This window comes from Callithrix jacchus, chromosome 11, assembly GCF_049354715.1.
Source record: "Callithrix jacchus isolate 240 chromosome 11, calJac240_pri, whole genome shotgun sequence".
Lineage (NCBI taxonomy): Eukaryota > Metazoa > Chordata > Mammalia > Primates > Cebidae > Callithrix > Callithrix jacchus.
Genome location: NC_133512.1, coordinates 71,401,468 through 71,414,318, shown reverse-complemented (window position 1 = coordinate 71,414,318; position 12,851 = coordinate 71,401,468). Strand labels below are relative to the sequence as shown.

Here is a 12,851-nt window from a genome sequence, read left to right as displayed (position 1 = left end):
CTACAGGTGTACCCCAGACAAGTAGGGCCTGGAGTGGACCTCAGCAGCCGTACAGCAGAGGGGCTAGACTGTTAGAAGGAAAACTAAGTAACAGAAATACTTCATCATCAACAATCTGGGCGTCCACTCAGAGACCCAATCGAAAAGTCAGCAACTACTCAGACAACAGGTGGATAAATCCACAAAGATGGGAAGAAACCAGCGCAAAAAGGAGAAAAACACCTGAAACCAAAACTCCTCACCAGCAAGAGAACAAAGCTGGATGGATAATGAGTGTGACGAAATGACAGAATCAGACTTCAAAAAAGGTGAATAATGAGAAACTTCCATGAACTAAAAGAATATGTTCTAAATGAATCCAAAGAAACTAAGAACCTTGAAAAAAGATTCGAGGCAATGATAACAAGAATGGACAACTTAGAGAGGGATATGAATGGATTGAAGGAGCTGAAAAACACAACATGAGAACTTCGCGAAGCATGCACAAGTTTCAACAGCCAAATTGACCAAGCAGAAGAAAGAATATCAGAAGTTGAATATTAACTCAATGAAATAAAATGAGAAACCAAGATTAGAGAAAAAAGCACAAAAAGGAATGAACAAAGCCTCCAAGAAATGTGGGACTATGTGAAGAGACCTAACCTACGTTTGATAGGTGTACCAGAATGTGACAAAGAGAATGAATCCAAGCTGGAAAATACTCTTCAGGATATTATCCAGGAAAATTTCCCCAACCTAGCAAGGCAGGCCAATATTCAAGTCCAGGAAATACAGAGAACACCACAAAGATATTCTGAAAAAAGAGCAACCCCAAGGCACATAATCATCAGATTCACCAGGGTTGAAATGAAGGAGAAAATACGAAGGGCAGCCAGAGAGAAAGGCCAGGTCACCCACAAAGGGAAGCCCATCAGACTCACAGCAGATCTCTTGGCAGAAACCCAACAAGCCAGAAGAGAGTGGGGGCCAATATTCAACATCCTTAAAGAAAAGAACTTTCAACCCAGAATTTCATATCCAGCCAAACTGAGCTTCATAAGTGAAGGGAAAATAAAATCCTTTGCCAACAAGCAAGTACTCAAATATTTTGTCACCACCAGGCCTGCTTTACAAGAGCTCCTGAAAAAGGCACTACACATAGAAAGGAACAACCAATACCAGGCATTCCAAAAACATACCAAATGCTAAAGAGCATCAACACAATGAAGAATGTTCATCAACTAATGGGCAAAACAGCCAGCTAGCATCAAAATGGCAGTATCAAATTCACACATAACTATATTAACCCTAAATGTAAATGGGCTAAATGCACCAATCAAAAGACCAGACGGGCAAATTGGATAAAAAACCAAAACCCATTGGCGTGCTGCATCCAGGAAACACATCTCACATGCAAGGATACTCAAAGGCTCAAAATAAAGGGATGGAGGAAGATTTACCAAGCAAATGGAGAGCAAAAAAAAGCTGGAGTTGCAATTCTCATCTCTGATAAAATAGACTTTAAAGCAACAAAGATCAAAAGAGACAAAGAAGGTCATTACATAATGGTAAAAGGATCGATACAACAAGAAGAGCTAATGATCCTAAATATATACAGACCCAATACAGGAGCACCCAGATATATAAGGCAAGTACTTAACGACTTATAAAGAGACTTAGATTCCCACACAATAATAGTGGGAGACTTTAACACTCCACTGTCAATATTAGACAGATCAACCAGACAGAAAATTAACAAGGATATCCAGGGCTTGAACTCAGACCTGGAACAAGCAAACCTGATAGACATTTACAGAACTCTCTACCCCAAATCCACAGAATATACATTCTTCTCAGCACTACATCATACCTACTCTAAAATTGACCACATAATTGGAAGTAAAGCACTCCTCAGTAAATGCAAAACAACTGAAATCATAACAAACAGTCTCTCAGACCATAGTGCAATCAAGTTAGAACTCAGAATTCAGAAACTAACTTAGAACCGCACAGCTTCATGGAAACTGAACAACTGGCTCTTGAATGTTGACTGGATAAACAATGAAATGAAGGTAGAAATAAAGAAGTTCTTTGAAACCAATGAGAACGAAGACACAACATGCCAGAATCTCTGGGACACATTTAAAGCAGTCTCTAGAGGAAAATATATAGCAATAAGTGCCCATTTGAGAAGAATGGAGAGATCCAAAATTGACACCCTATCATCAAAATTGAAAGACCTAGAGGAGCAGGATAAAAAAAACTCAAAACCTAGCAGAAGACAAGAAATAGCTAAGATCAGAGCAGGACTGAAGGAGATAGAGACATGAAAAACCCTTCAAAAAATCAATAAATCCAAGAGCTGGTTTTTTAAAAAGATCAACAAAACAGACAGACCACTAACCAGATTGATAAGAAAGAAAAGAGAGAATAACCAAATAAATGCAATAAAAAACGATAAAAAGGAAATCACCACAGATTCCACAGAAATTCAAACCATCATCAGAGAATATTACAAACAACTCTATGCACATAAACTAGTAAACCTGGAAGAAATGGATAAATTCCTGGACACCTGTGTCCTCCCAAGCCTAAACCAGGAGGAAGCCGATATTATGAATAGACCAATAAGAAGGTCTGAAGTTGAGGCAGCAATTAAGAGCCTACCACACAAAAAAAACCCAGGTCCAGATGGGTTCACAGCTGAATTCTACTAGACACACAAAGAGGAGCTGGTACCATTCCTTCTGAAACTGTTCTAAATAATCCAAAAAGAGGGAATTCTTCCCAAATCATTTTATGAGACGAACATCATCCTGATACCAAAACCTGGCAGAGACTCAACAAGCAAAGAAAACTTCAGGCCAATATCCATGATGAACATAGATGCAAAAATCTTCAATAAAATACTGGCAAACCAACTCCAAGAGCACATCAAAAAACTTATCCATCATGATCAAGTAGGATTCAACCCGGGGATGCAAGGCTGGTTCAACATACGCAAGTCTATAAATGTAATTCACCACATAAACAGAACCAAAAACCAAAACCACATGATTATCTCAATTGATGCAGAGAAGGCATTTGACAAAGTTCAACAGCACTTTATGCTAAAAACCCTCAATAAACTCGGTATTGAATGAAAGTATCTCAAAGTAATAAAAGCTATTTACTACAAACCAACAGCCAATATCATACTGAATGGGCAAAAACTGGAAGCATTCCCTTTGAAATCCGGCACTAGACAAGGATGCCCTCTCTCACCACTCCTATTCAATATAGTATTGGAAATTCTAGCCAGAGCAATCAGGCAAGAAAAAGAAATAAAGGGTATTCAGATAGGAAAAGTGAAAGCCACATTGTCTCTATTTGCCGACGACACAATAGTATGCCTAGAAGACCCCATCGCCTAAGCCCAAAACCTCCTGAAACTGATAAGCAATTTCAGCAAAGTCTCAGGATATAAATTCAATGTGCAAAAATCACAAGCATTCCTATACAACAATAACAGACTTAAAGAGAGCCAAATCAAGAATGAACTGCCATTTACAATTGCTACAAAGAGAATAAAATACCTAGGAATACAACTTACAAGGAACATAAGGACCTCTTCAAGGAAAACTACAAACCACTAATCAAGGAAATAAGAGAGGACACAAAAAGATGGAGAAACATTCCATGTTCATGGTTAGGAAGAATCAATATCATGAAAATGGCTATACTGCCCAAAGTAATTTACAGAATCAACGCTATCCCCATCAAGCTACCATTGACTTTCTTCACAGAACTGGAAAAAACCACCATGAACTTCATATGGAACCAAAAGAGAGCTCATATAGCCAAGTCAATTCTAAGCAAAAAGAACACAGTGGGAGGCATCACACTACCAGACTTCAAATTATACTACAAGGCTACAGTAATCAAAACAGCATGGTACTGGTACCAAAACAGAGATATAGACTAATGGAACAGAACAGAGGCATCGGAGGCAACACAACATATCTACAACCATACAATCTTTGATAAACCTGACAAAAACAAGCAATGGGGAAAGGATTCCCTGTTTAATAAATGGTGTTGGGAAAACTGGCTAGCCAGGTGCAGAAAACAGAAACTGGACCCCTTCCTGATACCTTACACTAAAATTAACTTCAGATGGATTAAAGACTTAAACATAAGACCTGGCACCATAAAAACCCTAGAAGAAAATCTAGGCAAAACCATTCAGGACATAGGAGTAGGCAAGGACATCATGAACAAAACACCAAAAGCATTGGCAACAAAAGCCAAAATAGACAAATGGGACCTAATGAAACTCCACAGCTTCTGCACAGCAAAAGAAACAGTCATTAGAGTGAATCGGCAACCAACAGAATGGGAAAAAATTTTAGCAGTTTACCCATCTGACAAAGGGCTGATATCCAGAATTTACAAAGAACTCAAACAGATTTACAGGAAAAAAACAAACAAGCTCATTCAAAAATGGGCAAAGGATATGAACAGACACTTTACAAAAGAAGATATACATGAGGCCAACAATCATATGAAAAAATACTCATCATCACTGGTCATTAGAGAGATGCAAATCAAAACCACATTGAGATACCATCTCACGCCAGTTAAAATGGTGATCATTAAAAAATCTGGAGACAACAGATGCTGGAGAGGATGTGGAGAAATAGGAACACTTTTACACTGTTTGTGGGAGTGTAAATTAGTTCAACCATTGTGGAAGACAGTGTGGCGATTCCTCAAGGCCTTAGAAATAGAAATTCCATTTGACCCAGCAATCCCATTACTGGGTATATATCCAAAGGACTATAAATTGTTCTACTATAAGGACACATGCACACGAATGTTCATTGCAGCACTGTTTACAATAGCAAAGACCTGGAACCAACCCAAATGCCCACCAATGATAGACTGGACTGGAAAAATGTGGCACATACACACCATGAAATATTATGCAGCAATCAAAAATGATGAGTTCATGTCGTTTGTAGGGACATGGATGAATCTGGAGAACATCATTCTCAGCAAACTGACATAAGAACAGAAAATGAAATACCGCATATTCTCACTCATAGGCAGGTAAGGAAAAATGAGAACACATTGACACAGGGAAGGGAGTACTACACACTGGGTTCTATTGGGGGGAATAGGGGAGGGACAATGGGCGGGGGAGCTGGGTAGGGATAGCCTGGGGAGAAATGCCAAATGTAGGTGAAGGGGAGGAAGGAAGCAAAACACACTGCCATGTGTGTACCTATGCAACTATCTTGCATGTTGTGCACATATACCCCAAAACCTAAAATGCAAAAAGAAAAATAATTAAAAATAATAAAGTTAAAATATATTATTATTAAATGGCATGCAAACTAACGGATGTTACTAAATAATGTCACAAAGCCCATAGGAAAATATTCTGTAAAATGTATTATTTAATCTAACACCTTTGATAAAATTATTTTCTATGATTTATAGTTAATTTTCATATATAGTTTAAAGCAGCTTTAGATTCTCAACCCAACTTCTTCTTCTCCTTTTTTTTGTTGTTGAGCTGGAGTCTTGCTCTGTCACCCAGGCTAGAGGGCAATGGCACAATCTTGGCTCACTGCAACCTCAATCTCCCGGTTTCAAGCAATTCTCCTGCCTCAGCCTCGTGAGTAGCTGGGATTACAGGCATGTGCCTCCACACCCAGATAATTTTTATTTTTAGTAGAAACGGGGTTCCACCATGTTGACCAGGCTGGTCTCAAACTCCTGACCTCAGGTGATCTGCCTGACTTAGTCTCCCAAAGTGCTAAGATTACAGGTATGAGCCACCATGCCCAGCAACACAACTTCTTTATTTAAAATGTTTTAAATCAATCTCTACTATCTTTTACTTTTGACAATATGAAGAAGATACAGCAACAATGCATAAAACAATTCCCTTTTCCTGGGTATTTTTGCCTATTTCCTGTAAATGTGGCAAGAAGCAATTAAATGTCTCAGTCACAATTTAGGCAAATGTCTCTGCCTAGATTGCCTTAGAAATGGGGCTGGGCATGGTGGCTCATGCCTGTAATCACAGCACTTTGGGAGGCTGAGGTGGGCAGATCATGAGGTCAAAAGCTCAGCACTATCCTGGCCAACATGGTAAAACCTCATCTCTTCTAAAAATATAAAAATTAGCTGGGCGTGGTGGTGCGCACCTGTGATTCCAGCTACTTGGGAGGCTGAAGCAGGAGAATCGCTTGAACCTGGGAGGTGGAAGTTGCAGTGAGCTGAGATTGCACCACGGCACTCCAACCTAGTGACAGAGTGAGACTCCATCTCAAAAAAAAAAAAAAGTTAAGTAATGGAAGAGATTTTAATCCTTTTTAACAACTTCAAACAACTTCAAACTACTGAGTTCTTGACTACAGTCCACTAAACTATGTAACTAAGAACAGTCATGCACTGTCTAATGACATTTTGGTCACTGACAGACCACATATATCTCAGTGTTCCCATAAAAATGTGATGAAACTGAAAAATTCTGATTGCCCAGTGACACTGCAGCCCTTGTAACATCATAGTGCAATGCATTACTCATGTATTTGTGGAGATGTTAGTATAGCCAAATCTACCATCTACCAGTTGTATAAAAGTACAGCAAACTCACCAGCAACTGTTGTTTTTTGACATTTTAATAGCCATTCTGATGCCTGAGATGGTATCTCAATTGTGCTTTTGCCTTGCATTTCTCTAATGATCATTGATGCTGAGATTTTTCATATGTTTGTTGGCCACATGTATGTCTTCTTAAAAGAAGTGTCTGTTCATGTCATTTGCCTACTTTTTAATGGGGTTATTTTTTCTTATAAATTTGTTTAAGTTCCTTGTAGACTCTGGATATTATATCTTTGTCAGATGGATAGATTGAAAACATTTTCTCCCATTCTGTAAGTTGTCTGTTCACTCTGATGATAGCTGCTTTTGCTGTGCAGAAGTATTTACTTTAATTAGATCCCATTTGTCAATTTTTGCTTTTGTTGCAGTTGCTTTGGTATTTCGATCATGAAATCTTTACCCATGCCTATATTCTGAATGGTTAATCAAAGACTGGATAAAGAAACTGTGGTACATATATACCATGCAATACTATGCAGTCATAAAAAGAAACGAGATAATGTCCTTTCCAGGGACATGGATGGAGTTGGAAACCATTATCCTCAGCAAACTAATGCAAGAACAGAAAACCAAACAATGCATGCTCTCACTTTTAAGTGGGAGTTGATTGATGAAAACACATGGACACAACGACACATGCGGGGGAACACATACTGGGAGCCTTTGCGGGGGCACTGAGAAGAGGGAGAGCATCAGAAAGAATAGCTAATGGATGCTGTCCTTCATACCTAGGTGATGGGATGATATGCGCAGCAAACCACTAAGGCACGTATTTACCCATGTAACTTAAAAGTTGAAGAAGAAAAAAAGTATAGCGCATGCAGTTATGTACAGCACATAATACTTGCTAATGTTAATAAATGACTATATTACTGGCTTAATTACTGTATTTTACTTTTTATTGTTATTTGAAAGTGTATTCCTTCTGCTTATTAAAAAAACGTTAACTGTTAAACAGCCTAGGGCAGGTCCTTGTAAGTATTCCAGAAGAAGGCTTTGTTATCATAGGAGATGACAGCTCCATGCCTGTTATTGCCCCTGAAGACATACTAGTGGGCCAAGATGTAAGACAGAAGACAGTGATATTGATGATCCTGACCCAGTGTAGGCATAGCCTTATGTGTGTGGTTGCATCTTAGTTTTTAACAAAAAAGCTAAAAAAGTTAAGACAATTTTAAATAGAAAAAAGCTCATAGAATAAGGATACAAAGAAAGAAAAATATTTTTGTACAGCTATACAATGTGTTTGTGTTTGAAACCCAGTGTTACTACAAGAGAGTCAATAAGTTTAAAAAATAAAAGCTCATTAAGTAAAAACTTACAGTAAGCTAAGGTTAATTTATTATTGAAGAAAAAATATTTTAAAATACATTTAATATAGCCTAAGTGTACAATGATTATAAAGTCTACAGAAGTGAGTAGTAATTTCCTAGACCTTCACATTCACTCATCATTTACTCACTCATGGACTCACCCAGAGCAACTTACAGTCCTGCAAGCTCCATTCATTGTAAGTACCTTATACAGCTATACCATTTTAATATTTTATACCATATTTTTAACTTAACCTTTTCTATGATTAGGCATGTTTAGACAAACAAATGCTTACCATTGAGTTACAATTACCTACAGTATTCAGTACGGTAACATGCCATACAAGTTTGTAGACTGGAAACAACAGATTACAGTACATAGCCTAGGATGTGGCAGGCTGTACCATCTAGGTTTGTGTAGGTACACTCTATGCTATTCACTCAATGATGAAATAGCATAACCATGCATTTTCAGAAGTATCCCTTTCATTAAGAGACACATCACTGTCAACTGAGGAGGAAGTAGAAGACTAAACCTAACATGGAAAACCCAGCTTATCTGATGATGTTTGGTGAATTTCACATGTATGATAGGCTAAGCAGCAAACTATATATTATGAATTTTTTTCTAATTTCACTCACTATTAATTGCAGTTCAATAAAACCAAATTAATCTTTGGACCTAATAGTATGTGTACATATACTTTATAACTGTGAAGTAGGAATGAAATATTTTCCACTTTTTGTTATGTTAAAATTTCATATTATATATGAAGATATATACTTTCATTAGATATAAGCTAGATGCATGCACATGTTATCCAAATTGGTTAGTGCAATCACCTCAACATATTTATTTGTATTTTTAATGCCATCATTCTATTTGTACCAAAGAGACTACTAAGTTCAGTCACATTTACTGTTACTTAATTTTTATAACAGATAAATAATGAAGCCTAGTTTAAAATGAGATTTCGGCTCATGTTTCAGTGCTCCTCCAACTGAGGCATATTTCCTGCATTCAAGGTTTTGGTTTCATTTGGTGTTCATTTTTGATTTGAGTACACAAGGAGACTTTTATTGCTCTAAAGCTTTGGAGTTCATTCACAGATCATATTTTTTCTACCTTATCATTTTGCATAGGAGGAAAGTGAAGGCCAATCTGAGAAAGCCACACAGAGACAATGACAGGACTAGAATTTTAGCCCTGCCATCTTTAGATAACATCTTGAGATAAAGACATTTTATCTGGAAGATCACAGCTTAACCTCAGTAGACAATCACAAGGATACTTCAATGGATATATATATATATATTTTTTTTTAATATAAAATATTGAAAATACATATATATTTTTCTCTAGGCATATAAAAGTACACTTAATTGAGATGTATTTTAATTTTTTTAGGATACATTTCTAAACTCGTCTTAGTAAAGCTCTCAAACCCAAAACAGCCCAGCCCACTGGCAACCTGGTGTCCCAATACATTTTCATTGAATAAGAACAATGTGATGTCCACAAGAAAGAGATTTCACAGGAATGTTGTGCTTACCTTCATAAGTCCCACTTTCTAGGAGAGCGCCACTTTTCTCCAATTCCATAAAATCTTCAACAGTGATGAAAATATAATCCACTCCAGGGACCTCACCCTCCTTATGTGGCCTTGTGGTGCCTGAATAAGGAAAAGTAAAAACAAAAGAAAGACGCTGAGTGATTTGTGGTTGAACTTTAAAAATACCACCATATTTCTGAATATTCAGTGCCACTTGTTTGTACATCTGGAAGTTGGCACTTCGCATTTGTCCTTCTGTTTGTTTGGCAACAGAAAACAGCAGGGGGTATAGATTAAAGTAAATGTACAAAGCACTTTTCTTCATCAGGCTTATAAAGAGTTCATTGCCATGGAATATGGATGCATATATTTTTCAGTAAAAAATGAAGAACACTGTGCCCTTTTTGAAGAGGTGGTTTGAATATTGGGTCAGCAGCCTGCTAGTTCAGGAATTTATGTATTTCACTCTGTGAATGAACCTCTATTGTCCTGCAAACTGCTGTGCTATGACATAAAATACAATGGAAACTAGTGATCTTAGAAAAATGTCCATTTATCTTTTTATTTTCATAATCTGCTTTTCTTGAGGGAAACCGTTTGTTGGTTTTCATTTGTTAAATTTTGCATCTAAAGCCATTTTTATTTGATTTAAAGGATCACAAAACCTTTACTATTACTTAAAATTAAATAATAATTAGAATTGTGTAATAATTCTAATAATCACTAGTAATTGTGATGCTGGGAATACAGTATCTAATTTGACAAGAGGAAACTTTCTCTGCCTCCATCATACAAGCCCTCCCTTATGCGACCTTCTTTCTTTCCTTACTACCTCTAATTCTGACTGAATTGGGAAGTAACTCCCTACCAGGGTTTACTGCTTGGGACCACTGTTCCCGACCCCTCCATCACCAGTAGAGGGAATGAAGCTATGAGGGTCAAGGTGACAAGATTATCAGCTGCTCAGACGGTGGCTCAGTCCAGCTCTCCTGGAGAATACACACTTTCAGGCATGCTGTCCAGTTTGTGAGGCAAGAGCAGAAGCAGAGGCATATTCAAGGCTGCAGGTTTGTTTCCAGGTAATACTTCCTTCCCTGAATGTGCCCTAGGCTTCTTCCTTTTTCTATGCCACCTACATAAGGCATTTTGCATGGTCAAACTGGAATTTACATAATGTATACATGCAAATAAGTATGCAGAAATATACAGAGGCCAAATATATAAGCAAGGTAGTACATTGGCTGACTTCATATATAAAGACTCCTCCATGTTGTCTATATGCTAAAAAAGCATTTTAAATCCTTAAACTTTATTTTTATTCTCTGCATTTGAAATCTTTATCAGCTAGCTCATGAAAATAGCCAGTCAGTTCTCCTTTTGGTCTATTAAAATCAAATCTGGATTGCAACTAAGAAGCAGAAGCTAATGTCAGAATGTATAATATGCCAGGGAAATCTGATTTTGAGTAAAAATGAATAATTCCTATTGTAAACATTTTTAAGATTTGAAGTTATTATTTCTTAAGTTTTATAACTTGTCTTTGGGGGTTGCAAAACAATTTTTTTCCATAATCATGTTTAATGACTTTCCCTGAATTGGTTATTTTGTTTAACTGAGACACATTTTGCAATATTTCCTACTGCTTTTATGCTATAAAATACAAGCCATCTACACAGAGTATGCATAATATTGTCAAATTAATGCTTCTATGAGAACGTTAGCTTTCAATATCTTGGCTTTTATGTGCTTAACTCTTGTGAATTAAAAGTGCATTAACATGGGTTTTGGCAATCAATTTATATTTCTGTTTATTTAGAACACAATTTAATCATTAAGAAAAAAATCACATAACAAAGACTCAATTTTTCTTACTAATTTATCTGCAGATTTCAGAAGCTGCACACTTTAATTTACTGCTTGCAGTATGATAATGCATTCCTAGCACCATGTGAGCACCAGGATCACATGACTGAGGGCAATTTCCAGGGCTGCTGATTGTTTGGAGTAACATGGCTATACCAAATTTTAGTGAACATTCAGAGTTGTGCTCTTCTTGGGAGGCCCATCAGTACTGTCAGTTCACTAAACTGCTTTCCATCTCCATCTTGCCCTTCAGACCTCTGTGACCAAGTTCTTCCTCTGTGATAGGTGACATCAGTCAGTGTCACCTATTACTATTGACCCAGCTAATGCTGGACTGAGAGTTCGCCTACCTCATCGTGGCTTGAAGTTCTCCTCTACAATCTCAAATGCTGCAACCTTCATCTTTGACATCAGTCTCTGATACTTTCTTCCTATTTTGTTCTTCTAATTATGACCTCTAGTCCCTGATCTCTTGCAGTTTCCCTGATGTTCCCCAAACCTAACTTTACTTGCCTCCCTAACTATCAAAGGACTAGGGAAAAAAACAGAATCTCTTCCTTTCTTTAGTCCACCTTCATCATTTCCTGACTAATAATTAATCCCCAGGTTCACTACTGGTTATTTCATGTATTGAGAGCAGTTGCTACAGAAAAACATAAACTTTCTCTTACAAGGTACTCGACAAATTCAGGTCACTTAAAGTGAGTTTGATCCTCTTGATGACTGGTAATTCTTTTATGTGCGTCTTCTTGTCTCTCTTATATATTCCCATCATTTTCTAATGTTCAACTGCTTGGACATTTTGTAGAAGACATGAGCTTATTCTTTCTAGGTAAAGTAAAGGATACTCTGAAACCAAATACCCTAAAGTTTCCTAATTTTCATTTTTTAACTGCATTATCTTCATAGTTTTCCTTCAAAATTAAGCCTGTATTGAAATTATCTTCCATCTTGCTAAGACTAATTTCTTTTCCTTTACTTTCTTTTAGGATTTAGTTTTTATTCGTCAAAGTTGCATATTCTACCCTATTTCTGGTGCTGGTTAATTACTTGCTACTGTTGAGTCTTGCTTTGCTGTCAACTATTCATAATCTTTTAAGTTGCAAAAGCAACTGTAATTATTTCAGCATAAAAATGAGTAAGTATTTCAAGAAATTTAACTGTTTCTCCAGTCTAGATATTAATTACCTTTAGCTATAAATTAGCATTGGACCATACTTCGTTTCATATCACATATATTTTCCTTATTTTTAGAATCATGTTACTTTCCAGAGAGGTGTTCATAGGTCTCCAGTTGCTTTTTCCTTCTTCACCCACTGCCTTGCCAGTTGACTTAACATCCCTTCTTCCCAGACACATAGATCTAAAATCCTGCTTTCTGGCTCTTGTTGTAGGTGCTATGCCTGCAGGTAAAATTAAACGACGCACTAATCAGGTTTTATGAGCACTTTCACACTTTTCAGATGACTCGGCAAATGGCAAAAAA

General features: G+C 37.1%; 1 protein-coding gene across 45 annotated transcripts in view; it reads right to left on the bottom strand.

Moving 5' to 3' along the window:
- The window catches only part of MAGI2 (membrane associated guanylate kinase, WW and PDZ domain containing 2), a 1,508,583-nt gene that overhangs the window by 628,544 nt on the left and 867,188 nt on the right, over positions 1-12,851 (bottom strand). For all 45 annotated transcript variants that reach the window (XR_004728308.3, XM_035254988.3, XM_035254993.3 and 42 more), the window contains one exon: positions 9,503-9,622. Coding sequence is in view for 44 of the 45 variants with exons in the window: in XM_035254988.3 (XP_035110879.1) it covers positions 9,503-9,622 (120 nt within the window). In the remaining variant the exon portion in view is untranslated. The remainder of the gene's footprint in view (positions 1-9,502; positions 9,623-12,851) is intronic.